General features: G+C 33.8%; 1 protein-coding gene and 2 non-coding genes across 3 annotated transcripts; all 3 read right to left on the bottom strand.

Annotated features, from left to right (window-relative positions):
* Window positions 1–292: 292 nt before the first annotated feature.
* Window positions 293–365, bottom strand: VNE69_01905. Its single transcript has one exon. It is a non-coding gene; the product is annotated as a tRNA-Asn (tRNA).
* A 14,694-nt stretch (window positions 366–15,059) lies between these two features.
* VNE69_01056 (uncharacterized protein) lies at window positions 15,060–16,004 on the bottom strand (the record flags this gene model as incomplete). Its single annotated transcript, XM_065472188.1, has 2 exons — window positions 15,060–15,480; window positions 15,796–16,004. The coding sequence occupies 2 exons, from the start codon at window positions 16,002–16,004 to the stop codon at window positions 15,060–15,062; spliced, it is 630 nt and encodes a 209-aa protein (XP_065328260.1).
* A 5,933-nt stretch (window positions 16,005–21,937) lies between these two features.
* On the bottom strand, window positions 21,938–22,010 carry VNE69_01904. The gene has a single exon. It is a non-coding gene; the product is annotated as a tRNA-Asn (tRNA).
* Window positions 22,011–22,230: the final 220 nt, after the last annotated feature.

The following is a 22,230-nucleotide window of genomic DNA, read 5'->3' as shown; positions in this document are numbered from 1 at the left end:
ACGAGACTTTCTATTGCCCTACTTCGTCTGGTCTCTTAGTTAGTTCTAGGATCCCACTCTAGAGTGCACCAGCCATGGGCTCCAACTAGGCCGTACTCATCAGATACTTTTATGTATCATTAAGTCACCAAGGGGTGATACTGCTTTTTGGCTTTGAGATGCGTTTCTACACTAGATGCTAATCCCTTGTGGCTGGACACACACAAGTTTCATTGAATCAAATTAATGATTATCGTGGACATTTTCATCATCTGAGTTGTTCCAACTGCATCATAGAAAGTAGAAACAATTTTGGTGCCCCTGGGAATCGAACCCAGCTATTGCTCAATGGAAGAATCGCCTTCTACCTTTGGGCTAGGGGCACCGTTAGAGGTAGTTAAACCATACAAAATCATCTGATGGATCTTACTTTCAACATGTGCATAGTTCGGCGCTACTAAATTATCTCGGCCAAGGGGTGAAAATAGGGGTAAAAAAAAAAAATAATTCGTTCAAATTTAAAGGGTAACTTTTTCTTGGCCGAGATAATTGAGTAAAGGTGAAAAAGGGTTAAAATCCGCCCCAAACATGGAAAGACTTATTGACGAGCAAACAAGCTTAGACTTCTCCCACGAAATATTCCAAAACAACGAAAGAGCATTGATATTTTTCACAAGACATAATGTTTTTCGGAGTTCTCTTCTTTGTGATAAAAGTGGTAGTGCTAATCGCTTGCAAACCGAGAGAAAAGCACTAGACGGGAAAGTTTTCCGATGTGTCATTACATCATGTAGGAGAAGGATGTCCACAAGGAAGGGTTCAAAGTTAGAAAAAATAAGAATTGATGCAAACAAAGTTTTAAAAGGAATACATTGCTGGATTTTTAACGCCAGCAGCTACCACGCAGTAAATTTATGACAAATATCTGAGCCAACCTACATAAAATAAAAAACATAATTGATGAACTGGTTGGGGAAAGAGAACAAGAGGAGAAACAGATTGGCGGTGAAAGCGTCGAAGTACAATTCGACGAAACTGCTATCTGGAATGGGTTAATAATCGAGAACCCATCAAGTGTAGATGATGATATTCCTACGATACAATGAATTTTAGGCGGCGTAGCGAAGGATAATTTCAGAAATTTTGTTTTAAAAATAATTCCAAACAGAAAAAAAGAAACAATATTTGAGTTTTTTTATACAATATGTTAGGCCGGGTTCTATAATAGTAACAGATGGATATCCTTCGTATCCATGGGCAGTACGTCAATTTGGGTCAATTCATTACGTTGTAAATCACAGTGAAGGGTTTAGTACATAGGGAGGAACAAACACCAATCGAATTGAAATTCTGTGTATTTGAAGCAGCAATATCGTGCACGAGGTGGTGTATATAAAAAGAGAATCCAAATATTTTTAATGAATTCGTATGGAAAAAAAGAAATATAAATAATTATGACTCTAAATCCCTTTTTGGCCTTCTTTAAAATAATATTACTTTTTTCTACATCTTCCAATTAAAATTTTAATAAAAATTTTAAATTTTAAGTCTGTTTTTTTCTATTTTTTTAAAAATTTTCTATCTACCAATTTTTATTTTTTTACCCCTCTTTTGAAAAGTGGCCGAGATAATTTAGTAGCGCCCATAGTTCTATTTTACATAAGTGTTTCTACTTAAAATTTGAATGACCAGTATATGTCATATCCGTTTGACTTTGTTCCAAAATGCATTTTCTTATTTATTCATAATCTGGTCAAGGATGATTTAACAGCGACTATAATAACGGAGATTATTAGTTACGCTAGAATATACATATAGTTTCAGCCCCAAGTGTCTTTATAATCGTCTTAAACCTATACACAGCTTATTACACGCGACATTCAGCCAGACATTTCTTAAAAGTGTTGACCACAGGTTTGCTTTAGTTTTGAAGAAAGTATTCTAGAATAAACATAGGAAACTTTTGCAAGATATTCTAAGTTTCTACTAGGTCTGTTTTTTTTAAAATAGCAAGGATTTGCATTAGTCACAGATTCATCTAGAGCATACCATCATATTCTGTATGTATCGTAAGTCAACACGAGAGGAAATTTTTGCGGTCCAAAAGTGTGGCTTTCACTGCATGCAATTTCCCCATGGCTGGACGCACACAATTTTATTTTATCGTCTGACTTGTTCCAACTGCATCATAGAAAGCAGAAACTTTAGGAATTAACAAAATTGAACAAAGCCATACATAATCACAAGATTCTTCCTTCGATCATTAAAACTGAGCATACACTGTTTACATGCTTTAATCTTATTTTAAAAGTATTTCCTGTTCTCGTCCTTGGTGTATATGCCCTGTTACCTAGTCTTCTACATTTTTTTTCTATTTTTTGGAGCTTTACGTAGACCTTCTATTCATGTATAGTCTGAATCCGGGGTGTTTTTTATTGACTTTTTTTTCTTATGAAGTTTATACAAAAAGCGTTTCGATCAAAAGCTCTATATGAATGGTTTGGAGAATGCAAATGCCTAATGGCATTATAAAAACCTAAAAAGACTGTTTTTCAATATAATGACGCTTTCAACAGACTATCACCATTTACGACTGATAATATACAGACGTAGCATTAAATGATGTAAATAATTTACTTATTGATATGTCGAGATTTTTGTATCTCCTTGGTACAGAACAATTTTAATGTAAAGTGGTGATATAAAGATTTTACTCAAAAAAATTCAAAATATCTCCTCGGAAATCGTCAGTGGTACTATTAAACTGCCCATCGGCTTTTTGAAGTTGTAATAATGCTCAATTTTAGGTTTTATTTTTTCTTTGATAAATACCTTGCGTAGTGAATATTTATGTGTGTTGATATAAAGTCTATGTATCTACTTTCTCCGACATCCAGAATTTGTCTAGATATAGACGACTATTTCTTATCATTGTAGAATAAAAAAAGTTACAGATACACATTTAAAATATCTTCTTTGCTCTTAGAATTTTACGGAAACATATTTACGAACACCAGGTCTTTAATTTACTTTATAAAAGCCAAGTATAACAGTTGGAGATGAACTTGGTACTGATCGGCAAAAGGTATTTGAGTGTCTAACATTTAAATTATAAGAGGAACCTTGAGAACTGCAAGAAAAGATTAAATTTACCTTTTGAAAAGTAAATAGATAAAAAGATATTATATTTGGAAAAATAATTACTCGAAGGACCGAAAAATGTGGTATATAATATTACAGAACCTAAATCAAAATGCCCATAAAAACATATTTCTAAGATAAATCATTAAATAAGTTTATAAATTTCAATTTTTTGAAATAGAAATTTACAACGAAATCAACAATATGACTAAACATGAAATGTTGTTTAAAGCAGGCAAAATAATTAGTAAGCAACAGGTTCGCATACCTTTTGAACAACCCAAACAATCAGGCTGGGTTCGAAGCAATTTACTGATTACCCAAAAATAGAAATTTTTTTTGACAAGAGAAACAATTTCTTCATTCAGATCTCATAGAAAGACCTTGATCATTTAGCTACCAAGTGTGATCGAATGTTGGGGTTGATTACATGAAAAGCCAAAACGAGGCGGTTAGATGCATCGAGCTCTTAAATAAAATTACTTCGGGTTAAAAAAGAATAATACAATACGTTGACACTCAGTACAAGAGATCATGTAAAATGATCGTGCGTAAAAAAGAGTGGATGCGAAGATATCCACTAATATAAAGGTGGTCCATCATACGCCTGACATTCTTGTATTTGACAAGAAGAAGACAATATTCTTATATAAAAAATTAATACCAACAGGGGCGAATTCCATAGCCGAGAATGAAAACTAATGAATTGACCTATTTGAAAATTATGTAAGACGAATACATAAATCCTTCACATGATTGATCCTTAGTAATGACGCGAGATTGAGTGGAGACCGAATATCACAGAATGTACATCGGGGAGCTTAAAATACAACCCTGCCTTAAAGCGTACATCCACTCTGTTGATATTTTTATTATCCCAATTTTTAAGAGGAGTAAGGAAGTGGAGGACAAGAATTACATAAATAAAATACTCTGTTGTGCCAGAGAAATTTTTAAAGTCCAACTCTTTCGAGCGCAACAAGGATACTTTAATAATATACAGGATAGGAAGAAATGGCTAGAGCTGAAAGCGCACTAGCAAATAGGCGACTGTTAAAGACATAATGTCGTTGAAGAAGAATGTTGCTGTTACTTTGAGTTTAAAAACGAAAATAATTCTGCAGAAACCATAATCTATAAAAAACTGAATCGCATGAGCAGTACCAAGACAAGTTGTGCTATAAATATCTAAATTGAAGCTATGGAATTCACTCAGAAAACTATTTATTTGCGTGATATTTCGTACACTCTATAAATTAGAATAAACAATCAGTGATTATTTGTAAGAAGTCTCTTTTATGATTTTTTTCCTAAAGTTTATTAGCGCTTTTATTGTCCCTATATCGGAAACCCCGAAAAAATGATTCAATATAATTTTTAATACAAATGAAGAGCTTGTATTTAAATAATAACTTTTTTTTCTTTTTTATTTTTCTAGGATTTTCAATGGCTTTTTCATATAAAATTAAAAATCTTAGAAAAACTGTAGAAAACTTTTCTGCTAGTGGTAAATAATAATTTATCAAAAAGCATTCATCCTTACCAAGTCTTTTACCGGTATTTTAGTATTTTACCAAACATTTCTTCCTCAAACTTTTTACTTTCACACATGAAATCATCGAATTTTTTGTACGATGCTCCAATATCTGCAATTTTAATTAGCATTGTTAAATCGATTGAATTGTGTTCTATGTTATTTTTAGATTTGTAATCTAAATATTTGTATTTAAATGTATTTAACAGCTCACTATACAAATTCGCATTCGTAGATAAAATCAATTCTTTTATTTACTTTATATTAACTTCTGTCACGTACTCTGGGAAAATTTCTATAACAGCTTTTTTATGAGTTCTGCATGATGATTCTCTAAATAATTTTTTCGTGTCCACAACAAATAACACACGGATGACCTATATCGTGCAATAAGCAACAGACTAAGAAAATAAACTTGACCTGGCGTATATTATTTGGTTTATTCATAAGTTTCAATAAGATATTCCCATTATATAATGCATTGAACCCATGGGTAGCATTATGATAAGGAATATCATTATATTTACTTATGGGCGCTTCCAAGAAATTGTGCAGATTTGTTTGCGACACGTTACATTCCTTACTTAGGATAATAACATAAAATCAGCTCTTTAAGCTGTTTCTTGTTTTCTTTGGTATTCTCTATTGTCAAAGTTAATAAAAGGGTACAAAAAATTTAATTTTTAAATTTATAAATGTAACAACATATATTGCACTTTTAACGTTATATCGATGTGTTGTCATCTTTTTGTAATTATGGATATGATAAATGCCTACATCACGCCGCCAAATGATAGAACCATCAACTGTCAAACGTTTCGTTGATGACGTATCAACGCGCCATCAAACAAAGAAGAATACTTTAGAAAAATGTTTAATAAAATTAAAAAGATATTAATTTAAATTATGTAACTGTCTTGTATCACAGGCAGTTTCCTAAATTTAAAATAATTATTTAATATACTTTTATTTTGGTTAATATTACTCTCGTTGCTACGGGCGTATGGGCTCTTCCCATTTCTAAAATCAACTTTCATGTTCCTTTCCTTTTCTCTGAACATTGCGTACCCTTCTTCGTGAAGTTGTTTTTATATTTTAAAATGACGTTTCTACGATTTCAAACATTTCAACAGACATTAGAGTACTTACAATTGTACAACGAAATATATGATTTCGTTTTGTTTGTTTGTTTGTATGACCTCACGATAGGCCATTGATGTTTGGCGGGTAGACACGTAATGCCCAATTGGGATGTTAGGCATAACATCACAGTAACCATAATGATTCATTTAAAAATGCAAAAAATCCAATATCTTTATATTTTCCATGTGACCGTTCTTCTACCTCTAGAATCGGATCCTGCAAGCTTCTATATTCTTGCGATACGAAAAAAAGCTTACTAATTTGCCAACTGACAATCGTCAGTCTTTCCAAATCATTACGTTTATTTTTGTCTGTATATAATCTCAGCGAATATTAAAAAACAGAATTAATTTTATGAGTTTATTATTCATATTTTTAAATATTTACAACACATCTTCTTGTCCTGGTACCGTTCATTAGATTCATCTCTTAACAGACTATAGTTTCTGTGACATTATTTTCGTTTTTCTACTTAGAATTTTCAGCTCCACAATCTTTCAACAACATCACTTCTTTAACAGTCGCCATATTTTTTAGCGCTGACATGTTGATCGACTTCTCCCTCTCCTGCATCCTCCTGAACGTTTTATAATGCCAATCTTGGGATATGGACTCTAGATCTTCTTCAGCACAATAAAATGGATTTATGCTTCAAGGTAAGGTTGGAATTTCAACTCTCTGATGTACTTTCTGTGGTATATGGTCACCGCTACATCCCATGTCATTAAAAACACAACTTTTTTTTGGCAGGGGTTATGTATTAGTCCCGTTCATCTGTAAAGGGAACAAATTTTTATAGTTTTTTTTATTCTCGACTATAGTAAGTAAGTCGTTACCTGATCCTGATGTCAGCTTAAACTTTTCGAATTTCTTTCTTATTCTTGTAAAACACAAGAATATCAGGCTTATTATGGGTCACCTTTATATTAGTGAATATTCTCGTATCTACTCTTATTTCTGCACGATCATTCTCCATTATCTTTTGTACTGTGTCTCCACGTATTTTCTTTGTCTTCTTAAACCCATATTTAATACATAGTAAGAGATAAATGCATCTAACTACCTTGTTGTGTCTTTTCATATAATCAAAACCCAGCATTCGATCACACTTGGTAGCTAAATGATCCACGGTTTCCTATGAGATCCACAATGGGGACATTATCTCTCTTGTCCACAAAAAAAATTCTATCCTGTAGGAGACAGTAAATTGCTTCGGATCTAGCCTGATTGTTTCCTTTAACCAGCCAGTTAGAAGAGTCCCTAATGCTTACTAAAATATTGTCCCTAGCTTTAAACAACTTTCCATATTTTGTCTATATGTTAATTTTGTTGTAAAGCGCTTTTTTTATGATTCTATTAGCATCTTCTGAGTTATCTCTCCTACAAATCTATACCTAATCCTTAGATACTCGTTAATTGTAAACAAGTGGGATTTGCTTTCTGCCTCTTTTTAAAGTACCGCTGCCTGTCTTAGTGAGCTATTTCTAGACCCATCTAATGTTTTAAAAATATTCAGAAGCATACTTTCGCTTCTATCTTCGATACTTATGAGGCTTTTACCCATTTCGGATCTATGAAGGTATATTCTTCCCTTGCAGGCTGGCTGTAGATGGACCTGGTACTTGATAAGTACCTGTCGGATATCAAAATCGAGACTTTTGAAATCTTTTGGTTCTAATTTTAATAATCCTATATGATAGTTTATTACTGACATTTCATGCTCGTTTATAGCTCGAATCGTATTCTTATCATTTAATTGAGTCTTGCACAGTTTTTCAACCCTATGTAGGATTTCATTTCTCACTTTTTCAAAACTCTCTCTTTTGACATCACTAGAGGCATCCTCTGTTATTCCAAGGTATTTGTACCTTTGATGCCCTTCTAGTACTACTGCATCTTCACTACAATAACTACAGTTAGTGCAGACTTACTTCTGTTCATTTCTAAACCTACAGATGAGAAAACCTTTTTAGTTTCCTCATTCATCAGTTTTAAAACGACATCGTTCTCTGCGAAAAGCTTGAGATCATCAATCAATAGAAGATGGTTTGTTACGTAAACACTTTCGTGAGTCTGTATTCCTACTTTTGGGTAAGTTGAATTCAGTTTCCTGCTCAACGGGTCCATACATAGTACAAACAAAAGCGGCGACAAGAAATCACCTTGTAGTATGCCCCTTTTAATCTTTTTATTCAGTATAGTTTCCGATCCTGATTTTATCTCAATGGGCTACCTTTTATCAGTGACTTCATAGAATTTACTTATCCATTGAGGGAGATTTAACTTGAAATGCACGTTAAAAGATAAGAATGGTCTACGGAGTCGTAGGCTTTCCTTACATCTATCCACATGGTCTTCAGCTTGTTTCCATGGTCCTTATTGACTGCTATATTAATCATAGCTTGTTCTTTTGCTCCTTGGACTTGTCTAACTGTCCCTAGTTGGTTCTCTGCTAGTAGCCCTCTACTTTCTACAATTAGCTGCATTACTTTCGTAGTGCATTTTGTTGTAAGCTTGTAGATGTTCGACATACAGGCAATAGGCCGAAGTCGTTACCACTAGTGGGGATACCTTTGGGTATTATATAAGTAATCCCCTGTTAGAACCAAGCTTCGGGTTCTTTCCCATCCATGCATACTTCCTTAACAATCTTGTAAAGGTATACGTTTAGAGCTTCACACTTCTTATAAAGAAATTGAAGATTCCATCACAATATGCAGCCTGCAGCCTTTCAATTTGGTAAATATTTAATAATATCTACAAATTCCTGCAAGGTTGAGAAATTGATCTGATCTTGGCTATTAGGAATGTATTCTGGAGAACCTCCTCGAGACTATTGCAGTCTTCGGATTGCTTTTTCTTATTCCACATGGTAGACCAGAATGAACTAATATCTTCTTTGCTTACATTTTGATTAACCTCATTGGCACACTTGAGTTTTCTATAGAAATTGCTTCTATATAGCTCAAAGTTTTAATTTTCACGCCTATACTCTCTGCGCCGGTCTGCGACCTTAGGTTCCTTGAGTATATAGCTTTCCTCTCGTTAAGCATAGCAATAGCTTCAGAATTATCTCGGTGTGAACATGCAAGCCTGTTAAGTTCGGGCATTACTTTTTTGACTCTACGCTTTTTCTCATTTCAAAGTTTATCAAAAGCCCTGCCTTGTCTTCGATCTCAGTAATCTTTTTCAAGATACTTTCTTTCCAAGACGTGGGTTTGGGCTTCTTACTGGCCATTTCCTGATAGCAGATCTGTGCAGCTTGCAGAATCCTTGCCTTCTCTGTCATGTTATGAGGGGGGTGGTATCTAACATAACTATCTACCGCCTTGACTTTAGCATTAAGTTTCAACAGATCAACCTTCAAGGAAGAAATCTTCCTTGTTCTTTCTACCTGGTCCACACATGTGTTCTGAATACAACTAAGCTTCTCCAAGAATAATTTGTGCTTTCAGGAAGAGCTCGGTTTCGAAGAGACTATTCCCTTCTTTCGGGCCAGTTTCGGCTTTTCTTCTTTTGGTAGGATTCACTAAGAATTCCCGGGCCGTCATTTGTCTACCACTATTACTAGTGAGCGCTTTCTTCGCTTTGCCCTTGAATTCTAATGAACTCATGTTGGACCCAAATTTTTCACAGAAGAACTCGGTAGCTTTATTTCACTTTCCTCTTGGCATTCTACCAAATCTATTTATGGTTAAGAGAAATACTCATTGAGGCCACTCTTCTTCATTCGCCTCGGTACTCACAAGTACTGCAACAAGAGTCTTGAAGAATGATTGAGTGGACACATAGTGTTTCCGGACCCTCCTTTCTCAGCAGTGCCTATTTTGCTCCTTTTCGCTTCGGGGGTTGATTTGTTATTTTTTCCTCCTGCTCTCTATTTACCCTAATTTTTATCAATATATATATATATATATATATATGTGAATAATGATAAATCAATGAACAATAATCATGAAAACCATTTTTCGCATATACAAATCATATTACACCAATTTGTAAATTTCTACATTATAATACATTATTATTGTTAAAGTACAATTAATAAGTTTCTTTGCTTTTTTTGAAAAAACAGTCCATATTAGTTAAAAAATTTATTAAATATGATTTTTTATCAATATTCTAGTATTTCATTATTAATTTCTCCACGGGGTAAGAATAACTTCAGAGACGATAATACTTTGGCGGAGGCTCTATTTGGATTGATAAAACTAAAAAAAGAAAACAAAAGATACAAACCAAGAAGCTATACGCCAGTTAAAGATTATGTGCTCTTTCAACCTTTGAAAGTAGTCAATGGCCATCATTGAATTTAGAAGAAGACTTGAGCGTGCTTCTCGATTTGAATATAAATTCAATTAAGTAATGGTTTCAAAAGAAAAGAAGAAACATGACACCAGAAGCTAGAAAAAATAAAAACTGCGACAATGTAGATCGCAAATATTTGCTGCACTTATACAAGTGGGCAAATATAATGCGTGATACGGGCTGCCTCCCTGGCTGCTCGTGTGTCTAAATAAGAATTTTTTTAAAATTCTTTATTGTTGTTTTGTTCTCTCATAGCTCAATCTGGGGTTAAAAATAACTCCTTTTATGATTTTATTTTCCCGCCCCTTCATCTTTTTCAAAAAAGGCGGGATATTTATGAAGTTATGGATGTAAGCATGTTTTGAGTGTTTAAGCTTTTCTAAATACTTTGTATTCTGTTCATTGTTTGTTTACAATGAGTCATTGAGAGCAAATGACATCTCAGTCATTTGACAGTTCTGACTGAGAATTGGGATTTATAACTTCTCTGTTATCTCTAATGGGTCGAATAATGTCGTGTGACATAATGAATTCTAAAAAAAAAAAATTTTCGTAGAATTTACTTTTGTGATATTTTTTGTACCGAGGCAAGTTGTTTCGTTTTCCTTTATTCTTTTATTAACTATATCATCTCTAATTATTAAAACTTCTTCAAGTTACTCGATAAAGAAAATATAAATAAAGATTAGATGGAAATTTTTTACTTATATAGTGTTATCAGAACTTTATTGAGCGTATTTGAAAGGAAGGAATCAAAGCTCAACTTTATTTTTCTGCCAGATCACTCGGTCTTACAACTCGATCGAGATCATCTCACAATCTTAAGAATTAAATACATTGTAAAAAAAAGTAATTTTTTTTATGAAATACACTTTAATTGTCAAATCATATTTTATTACTTTAAAATTAATATGGTACCCAAAATGATTAACAAAAACAATAAATACTAAAGGGCACATAACTATAAAAACCTTGAGAAAAACAAACAAGAATGTTATATTGTAGGCATTTTTGATGCTTCAAGACTCTTAATCTCGTGTTATATCGATTTTCTGTCATATAACAGTGTGTACATAAAAATGATTGCACCTTAGATTAATTTTAACTGTCGTTTAACTCTCCAAATGCTCTCGGCGCTGCGAATGAGCAACGCGAACAAAAGGAACACAAATTTTATTTGACGTCTATTATTGCTGGCGGAAATTTAACGAATTTTTTATGGGTATTTTTTTCATTTTATTTTTATAATTTTTTTTTTCTTGCAAGTAAGAGTCAGGGAGAAACCTTTCATAAGGACTAGAGGGATTTGAGTGTGATCCTCGTCTAATTTGTACTGTAAATTTCTACTTTTAGAAACTTCCTCCATTTAACATGCCGGTGCAACAAGTTCCGCCGTATCCATTGGACTTTGGCACCAGGAGAACATTTTCCATTTATACCTCATATTGCGTCGGAAGTGCATCCACAGAGAATATACTTAACAGGCATAATTATCTATAACCCGCGGAGAGACGTCGTCGTACTGACTCAAAACTCCAAAGAATCATCTGTATTGCATACACGGTTCCTTACACGAACACATACCAGCCCTTCGTTTTTATTGGGCTGCATTGACCACATGTATCACACTAGTTTCGGCCACCGTGTTACAGAATCTTGTAAGATAGGATCCACGAGACCTTCTATTGCCCTTCTCCTTCTAGTCTCTTAGTTAACTCTAGAATACCATGCTAGAATGAACCAGCCATGTGTTTCAACTAGGCCGTGCCCATCAGATACTTTTATGGATCAATAAGTCACGACAAGGGGATACTTTCTTTTGGCCCTTGGGGCGCGTTTCTACACTAGATGCTAACCCCTTGTGGCTGGGCACACACAAGTTTCATTAAATCAACTTAATGATTTCGTGGGCGCCTTTATCATCTGATTTGCTCTAAATGCATCATAGAAAGTAGATATAAATTGGTGCCCTTGGGATTCAACCCCAGCCATTGCTCAATAAAAGCATCGCCTTCTACCACCGGGCCAAGGAAACCTTAGATCACGTTCACATTATTAATCATATGCAAGTAATAAATGATTAATTTTTGCTCTTTTAAAGTATATAAAGAAGAACATACTTATATGCGGGTTCGATTTTAAATATTTATTTTTGTGGTTTTATTATTACCGGGTTTCCGGGTTAAGAGATCCACCCATATAAGAGACCATGGATCTCTTATAAGTATATAAAATATTTGAAATTTCTTTTAAATTTTTTTAAATTTACCCCCATGAAAAAGAAAGCGTACACTCTAAAGAAAAATTAGCAGGATTACAAAGATTGCGTGAAAACAATGGGAATTTGAGTATGACTGCTCTAGAGTTGCAGATTACTAGGAAAATGCCTAGTGATTGGATAAAGGCCGAAGTTAAAATGTTAGGCCAAAGCAACATTAAAAATACTTATAGAATGCGTGCCGGTACTTCTGCCAAATGGCCTCCTCTTGAAAAAATGTTTGCGGATTGGGTGAAGGTAGAGCGAGGTGAAAAGAAGCGAATTATCTCAACTTATAATATTAGAGATAAGGCTTTTGAAATAGCAGAGAAGTTGTCCATTACAGATTTTAAGGCAAGTATGAGTTGGTTAATGGGGTTCAAAAGAAGAAATCATTTTTCATTTAATAAAAATAACATCTTTTGGACAGGAAGACAACAAAAGGCCTCAGGAGATTAAAGAAACCGTGTTGAATTATTTTGAAGCCTTTAATCATAAATTTAACTGTATGGACAGCCAAACAGTGGTGTATAATATGGATGAAACTCCTGTTTACATTTGATATGATGCAATCGCGACATTATCATTTACCGGCGAAAAAAACACTGAGGCATATACAACTGGAAATCTTAAGACTAAAATTTCCGTCGTTATTATTATTTCCTCAGAAGGTACTGTTTTAAGGGGAATGGCCATTTTAAAAGGCCTTAAAAAACCGCCAAAATGCTTTGTGCCAAATAATCTTTTTGTAGTTACATCTGAATCAGGGAACATGTTCAAAATCTGATTTTATTATGGATATGTGCATGTTTAAACAAATATGGGCCATTTGAAAATAGAAAAAAAAAACTTCTTATTCTTGACACCTATAAAACTCACTAAACTGAAAAAGTTATGGAAAGTTTTGCTAATAATAACATTGAAACCGTTTTAATTCCCCCCCCCCCCCAAACTACGTCCATTTTACAACCATTGGATGTTTTGATAAATTCTTCATTTAAGGCCGAATTAAAAAGAAAATGGCAGGAATGGCATGCAAACGGGCCAAAGGAATATACAATTAAAGGTTATAGGCGTAGACCGAGCTGAAAATATATTTTGAATTCAATAGCGGATGCATTAAAAAAAATAACTCCTGAAATGGCTTCTAAGGCTTTTAGATTGTGTGGAACAGATTCAATTTTTCATGAAAACAATATTTTTAATTTAAACAATAAACTTCAAGATGTTCTTAATTGTGCTGAAATTGAAGACGAAGGCCCAGACTGTTAAAATTTATTTGAAGATTTTATAGAAATTTAAATGTTTATTATAATAAAGGGTTCATTTTTCTAATATAATTTTTTAACCATTTGGCTGGGGGTGGGGTGGATCTCTTATATGGGTGGACCTCTTATTCTAGTATAATAATTTCTTTTTTAAAAAGTCGCAAAATTCGACTTTTGGGGTGGATCTCTTAACCCGGAAACCCCGTTAGTTATATTTTAAATAACATGTTCTGTAACTGTAAGAATTTCGCTTTAATTCAATTGGTTGGTAGATCTAGTATGTTGATTGTGTTTTCGATTGATGGCTGCAACGAGTTTACAATGTAGATCAATTATATCCGATATTTCGTCAATGGGACGTTTTTTATTTTTTTACAACCCCAAATCGACGTTTCGTAATTCGAGATTTATTGGTTTCCGTTCTTTTATTATCCAAAGGGATTTAAAAAATTCAATTTTTTATGGTATTTATATAAATTAAACTTCGCACTCATGATAATTAACTCACGTATTGTAAGCACCAACTGTGGTTATTTACTCTATAATCTGTCGAAATTTTTAATTGTAACAAAATTAAGCAAAGTTGTGCAGAATAAATGTGCATTTTTTGTCTTAAAGAAGGTTGCCTTGTGATATTAATCTAGTTACTGTATTTTCATTTTCCTTTCTTGTGGCTACTTAACAAAAATGCACATCGTAAAAGATTGAATAACGACGTGTATAGCACTTACCATTCCATAAGAGGCTGTCATTTACGTTCTTATTTTAAACTGAGGAAAGAAAATGTCTCAAAAATTTTTGAATATTAACAAGCCCCTTGTTTACACTTAATAATCAAAATTGCACATATATAATTCTTATAAGAATTACATATTTAGACAAGCTCTATAGAAAGATTAAAAAGCTCAAATTAGAATTCGGACTGATCTAGTGCCTTTTTATATTGTGAAATAATTTAAAACTAAAAATATTTTATATTTTTATTATAATTTTTCGTGTAGGATAATATACCACATTGGAAAATCCATCAAAATAGAAAAACACATGGTCATGTAATATAAACATTATTCTTTTTTGCTATTGATAGATGAGAAATAGATTCGTGCTTCATGCTTCTCACACTATTTAGTTTTATTAATAAATTATACTTCTTTAAAAAATAGACCATTCGACCGATCTATTCAAAAATTTTACTATTTTTTTCCTCCTCTACACACATATTTTGACTCTAAAAATCTGTCAACAATTTCCTTGGAAAACAAGACCAAAAAAGCTTTACACCCAGAGACATTAGTAGCACGAAAATAGTGATTAATAACTTAATTAAATAAAGAACCGGTAAGTCCATTATAAATTTGTGATCAAGAGGTATTTCCTCTGTGTTACGAACAAACTAAAAGTTTTATTGTTGCATTACTAAAAAAATGCTTTATATTGTTGTTTTTATATCTTTTCTCGGCTTGTTTTCCCATTTTAAAAGGAGGATTGAAAATAGACTCCCGACAAACACGTATAATTCGCTTGTAAAAGCCAAAATATTTGCTCTATTACCACGGACAAATAGCCCACTCCAAAAAAAAGTTTTTGTAATTGGATTCTTTTTGTTTTTCAATAGTATTTCCATACAAAAATTTAAAATCTTTAGAAAACACTCTGCTAGTGGTAAGGAATAATTTAAGATGAATTGCATCTTCTTCTGCCTTTTTTTAGCTCCTCCTATGCTTGTGCCGCAAATTTCTTTCTCGAGCTTTTTGCTTCCACACATAAAATCTTTGAACTTTTTATACGATTTACCTACGTCTGCTATTTTTATCAACATTTTGAATTCAATAATATTTAGTTTTTCGACGCTATTAATTTTTTGACCTATATATTTATTTTTAAATCGTCAAGCACGTCATTATGTGAAATTAAATTTGTAGATAAGATTAATTCACTTATTAAATTCATATTTTCCTCTGTCAAATGCCCGGGTAAAAATTAATACGGAAATTTCTTTTAAAATCCACATAAAGATTTTCTAAACCAAATTTATTATGCCCACGGGAATTGGAACCTGGATGGCCTATGTCATGCAATAGGCAGCAAATCAAAAAGATAAACCTATCTTTTCGTTCAATTTTTGGTCTATGAAAAAGATATTCCCATTATATAATGCATTGAACTTATGCGTAGCATTATGATAGGGAATATCATTATATGTTCTTATTGCAGCTTCCAAGAAATTGTGCAGATCATTTTGATCAAAATCACATTCCTTACTTAAAATATCATAAGATAACTGAGTTATCATGTGATTATCCAAGGTGGATTTATAACACAAAAACAGTTTTTTTAACTGTTCCTTTTCTTCTCTAGTCTTCATTCTCGTCATATTTAATAAAGTGGGGGTATAAATTTAATTTTAAATTAATGCAATGATTATATAACAAAAAGATTGTAAGGACAGAGCAGGATATTAAACCCGAAAAAATAACAAATTAACTTCCGAAGCGAAAAGGAACGAAATAGACACGGCTGAGAAAGAACAGGGGCCAGAACACACTAGTGTGCCCACTCAATCCACTTCTGAGACTCTCGTGGCAGTTTTATGAGAACCGAAGCGAATGAAGAAGAGTGGCCTCAAAAAATTTCTATCAATTATAAATATTTTTGGTTGAATGCCAAGAGGACGGTGGAATAAAGCTACCGATTTGTTCGGTATAAAAATTGGGTCGAACATGAGTTCACTAGATCTAAGAGCAAAGCGAAGAAAGCGCTCACTAGAAATAGCTGTAGATGAATGGCGGCCCAATAATTCTTAGCTAATCCTACCAAAAGACGTAAAGCCTGACTGGCTCAAAAGAGGAATAGTCTCTTCGAATTCGAGCTTTTCCTAAAAGCACAAAAATGATTCTTGGAGAAAACTTAGTTATATCCAGAACACATGTGTGGACCAGGTAGAAAGAACGAGGAAAATACCTGCTTCGAATTTGGACTGTTGAAACTTGATGCCACAGCCAAGGCGGTAGATAGTCACGTTAGATACCACCCCCTCATAAATGTACCAGATGGCAAGGATATTGCAAGCTGCACTTTTCTGCTATTAGGAAATGGCCAGTAAGAATCCCAAACCTTCATCTTGAAAGGAAAGTATCTTGAAAAAAATCACATAGATCGAAGACAAGGTAGTGCTTATCAAAAGGCCAAGGCCTTTGAAAACTCTCAAATGAGAAAATCGTGAATTTAAGAAGGTAATGCGTAAACTCAACATGCTTGCATGTTTACGCCGAGATACTTCTGAAGCCAATGCTATACTCAACTAGAGGAAAGCCATATACTCAAGGAAGCGAAAGGTATGAGATCGACGCAATTGTATGGGCTTAAAATTATTTTTAAGCTAAATAGAAGCAATTTCTAAAGAAAACTCAAGTGTGCCGATGAAGTTATTCATAATGTAAGCAAGAAGATATATGTTCATTCTGGTCTACCATGTGGAATAAGAAAAAGCAATCCGAAGACTGCAATACTCTCAAGGCGTATTTTCATAAAAAACATTCTTGATAGCCAAGATCAGATCATTTCCCAACCTTGCAAAAATTTGTAGATATTATTAAATATTTACCAAATTATGAGGGTTGCTGGCTGTGATAAAATCTTAAATTTATTTATTAAGAAGTGTGAAGCTCTACAACTATTCCTTTACAGATTGTTAAGAAGTATGCATGGATGGTAAAGAACCTGAAGCTTGGTCCTACAAGCAGATTACTTATTTTATACCCAAAGGTATCCCCATTAATGGGAATGACTTCAGGCTTATTACCAGTATGTCGAACCTCAACAAGCTTAAAATACATTGCACGACGAAAATAATGAAGCTATTGTAGAAAGTAGAGGGCTACTAGCAGAGAACCAACAAGGGACAGTTTGAAAAGTCCAAGGAAAGTAAGAACAAGCTCGATTAATATATCAGCCAATGAGGACATGAAAACAAGCTAAAGACCAAGTGTGAGATGTAAAAAAAAGCCTACGACACCGTTGAAATTTTATATCTATTAACTTGTATTAGCAAGTTTAATTTCGCATAAAGGAAAAGTTAATTCTTAGAAGCCACCGTTAAAAGGTGGCACGTTGAGATAAAATGAGGATGGAAACGATACAGAATAAGAAGCTTGAAGAAAGCAGATTACAAGCGGATTCCTTGTCGCGGCTTTTGTTTGTACTATGTATGGACTCGTTGAGCAGGATATTGAATTCAACTTGCCCAAAAGTAGGAGTACAGATTCACGAAAGTGTCTATGTAACGCACCATCTTCTATTTATTGATGATCATTGCTCCTCGCAGAGAACGAGATCGTTTTAAAACTGATGAATGAGGAAACACAAAAGTTTTTCTAAGCTTTAGGTTTAAAATGAACAGGAGTAAGTCTGCGACTAACTGTATTTATTGTAGCGAAGATGCAGTAGTACTAGAAGGGCATAAAAGATACAAATACCTTGGAACAACAGAGAATGCCTCTAATGCTGTCGAAAGAGAGACTTTTGAAAAAGTAAGAAATGAGATCTTACAGAGGGTTGAAAAACTGTGCAAGATTCAATTAAATGGTAAGAATATGATTCGAGCTATAACCGAGCATGCAATATCAGAAATAAACTATCATGTAGAATTATTAAAATTAGAACCAACAGATTTCAAAAGTCTTGATTTTGATATCCGACAGGTACTTATCAAGTACCAGGTCCATCTACAGCCAGCCTGCAAGGAAAGACTATACCTTCCTAGATCCGAAATGGTAGAGGCCTCATATGTGCGAAGATAGAAGCGAAATTATGCTTCTGAATATTTAATAAACATTAGATGGATCTGAAATAGCTTACTTCAACGGGCAGCGATACTTAAAGTAGAGGAAGAGAGCAAATCTTACTTGTTTACAATTACGAGTATCTAAGGACTAGGTATAGCTTTGTAGAAGAGATAACCCAGAAGATACTAATAGCAATTGCGAAGGAAAGCTAAGAAATACTACAGTTTACGATGACACAAATAGACTTAAATAATATACAACAAATAATTATTTAAGAATTTATTAAAATATGGAAAGTTTAACGGTTAATCTCATGTACAAATATTTTTCTTCTATATTTATTCGTTACATTTCTTGTTAATTTAGCCAAATCCGGCTATGTAAAGAGAAAATTTGTCGTGATTTAATCAGCAGTACTGCCCATTTTTAGATAATCAAAAGTTAAGGTATTTACAAGGCTTATAAGTTCTCTCTCAGTTAGATCGGGATATAACTTCATTTTTGTTATCCCGTCCAGAACTATACCTTTATTCTTATTTCTGTCGGAGGCCCTCAGGCCTCCAAACATCTTCTGTTCTATGACCCAAATTTTTGATTTAACTTTACTAATAACAGTGGCAGTCCCGTTAATATTGTGAAACAGGACAATTTCTCCGAAAATGTCTCCTCTTTCAAGGGACTTGATTCTTACATTTTTAATGTAAACATCAAAAATCCCTTCATCTACCACATACATGGTACTGCCCTTTTCGCCTTCCCTAATTAAGACTCCCTTTCTTCTACATCGACACATTTCATGATGTCAATGAGCTTGTCTTTCTGCCTTGGCGTCAGGAGCCCAAAGGGAATGTCAGAGATAAAGACATCATTTAGAAATTTGAAGGTCCCCCTGGTGTTGGGGAAGCTTACAGAAGAGAAATCATTAGGGATGATTCTCTCTGAACAGACACTGGCCCTTCGTTGCTGCCTCCAGTTTTTAGCGCTTTCGACCTCTTGGGGTGTTCGGCTCCTGGAGTTTTTTTCATTTTGGAAATTTTCGATGTGCCCAATTAGAAGGGCCTCATCGAAAACCTTGTACACTTTCAAATAGGTCTTATAGATTTCGTCGATTTCGAAATCTTCAAGGTGCCTATTGTAGATTTCATTATTTTTTTTAATAAAATCGAGAATCCTTTTTTCCATTTATATTGATTTTGACGAAACACAGATACTGCCTTTAAGCAAATATAATACGACGAAATTGAAACTAGTTTTTAGTCTTTACTTGACTCCGTTGTGCATAATGAAGGGTTTTGAATTTTCCCTGGCGTTCCTGCTTTTACTTGGTTTGTTTTCCAAGAGTAATCGTTAAGAACGTTTTTATAGTTTTCTTCATGTTGAATTCTGTGGGCTGGGGGTAAAATTTATATAAATAATTAATTTTTGGAATAGACCGTTCGAATGGTCTATTTCCAAAAAGGGGGAAATTATTTGTTTGTGGTAATTATAATGCCACAATTTTTGTAAAAATATTCCTCTTTTGACCACTAGCCATTAGTTTTTGAAAATAAGAATTATATATCAAAAAAAAATCATTTTCTTCAATAAGTAAAATGTTTATATTGTTTCCTTTAGAATTATAAAACATCTATGGTATTTTTGGTATATATTGACTTGCAAAGTAAACCCAGAAATATATCATATCCGAAAATACATTTTCCTGCAAATATAACAACTATTTTAAACACGGAAAAAGAGAACTAAAAGTGTAGAAAATCTACAAGCATAAAACGATAATTAAGGAACCATTAGTTGAAAAAGAAATTTCTTTGTGTTAGCATCATCTAGAAATTTATGCTTATTATTCGAGATGTCTAACCTCTTAGGATAATTACCGAAAGTAGAACAGGAAAAACTCAAAAACTGCGATATCTTAGCAAATGAATTGTGAAAACGTACAAATGCAAAGTATACCATACATCATAAAATGTGCGGAATTGTGACAAAATACCACACCACCTTATCAATGCACTTGATCTATCGACTAGTACCGAAGCCTACATCCAATGAGAATTATGTAAGAGACGCTATAGTGCATCTCCTTTGAACACCGGTGAGACACGGCGACAGAGGATTTAAAACCAAGAACATAGTAGAGGTAGCTAGAGGATGGTGCGACCAGCATGAGTGCGCGGAAGTAGAGTAAAATGTAGAATGAAATTAACCCAATAATAGCTTCAATAAAAAATTATATATCTAAGATGTCCGCAGTAAATATAAACATTAAATAAACAAATCTATAAACATACTTATTACTTATTCATAAAAAGTTAAGGCTTTAAATCAGATAAGGTTCGTGTTAGACAAAAATAGTCAACCTATAAAACGATGGCCTCCGAATACATACATGATGTAAAACAAATACTAACTCCAAAGAACTAACACTTATCCAGGAGGTTGTAATTACTAAGACAAAAGTGAACAAACAAATCTATAATTGTAAAAGTTCTGTCAAAGAAACATATTACGAGATTTATACACGAGCAACAGATCTAAAATACAAGAAATGAAAAATTACCTATGACATATTATAGGTGACTATTAAATAAATAAATATCATTAAAGTTTAATGATAACAATACGACTAAATCGTTAGAAACCCTTGAAAAGATTGTAACTGGCAAAAAATGAAAATCATCATTAATGGATTTTACATCTTACAAATACGGGAAACAAACATAGTTTCCTACAAGATAAAAATTTTATTCGGTTATATCTTATTTACTTCATGTACGCAAAACCATTTATAGTTAGATCATCTGCACATTAATTTTTTTTTCTTGCAAGTAAGAGGTAGAGAAACCTTACATAGGGACCAGAGGGATTTGGGTGTGATCCTCATCCAACTGGTACTGTGAGATTCTTACTCACTAAAACTTCCTCCATACACTTGCCGGTGCAGCAAGCTCCGCCGTATCCATTGGACTTTGGCTCCGGGAGAACACTTTCCATTTATACCTCAAATCGCGCCCAGAGTGACCTCGCGGCGGATATAATTAACGGGCATAGTTATCTATAACCCGAGGAGAGACATCATCGTACTGACTCAAAGGTCCCTACAATTATCCGTATTGCACACACGGCTCCTTACACGACCACATCCCCAGCCCGACGTTTTTATTGGGCTGCGTTGACCACCATTCTCCCACTAGTTTCGGCCACCATGTTACAGAATCTTGTAGGATAGGGTCCACGAGACTTTCTATTGCCCTACTTCGTCTGGTCTCTTAGTTGGCTCTAGGATACCATGCTAGAATGCACCGGCCATGTGTTTTAACTAGGCCATACCCATCAGATACTTTTATGGATCAATAAGTCACCAAGGGGTGATACTGCTTTTTGGCTTTGAGATGCGTTTCTACACTAGATGCTAATCCCTTGTGGCTGGACACACACAAGTTTCATTGAATCAAATTAATGATTATCGTGGACATTTTCATCATCTGAGTTGTTCCAACTGCATCATAGAAAGTAGAAACAATTTTGGTGCCCCTGGGAATCGAACCCAGCTATTGCTCAATGGAAGAATCGCCTTCTACCTTTGGGCTAAGGGCACCTTAGATCACGTATCACATGATTAATCACAAGCAAGTGGTAAAAAGATATATTTTTGCTTTTCAAAAGTTTTTAATGAAGAACATACTCATATGCGATTTCTAGTGTAAATATTTATTTTTGTGGTTTTATTATTAGCAAGGAGAACTAAAAACGGCCACAATAATTTTATCGAAAAAATAATTTAATTCATGACATGAACTTGTATAAATCAAAGAACAA

Source organism: Vairimorpha necatrix, chromosome 1 (assembly GCF_036630325.1).
Source record: "Vairimorpha necatrix chromosome 1, complete sequence".
Classification (NCBI taxonomy): Eukaryota; Fungi; Microsporidia; family Nosematidae; genus Vairimorpha; species Vairimorpha necatrix.
The sequence above is the reverse complement of the archived record's forward strand: the minus strand, read 5'-3'. Positions and strand labels throughout refer to the sequence as shown.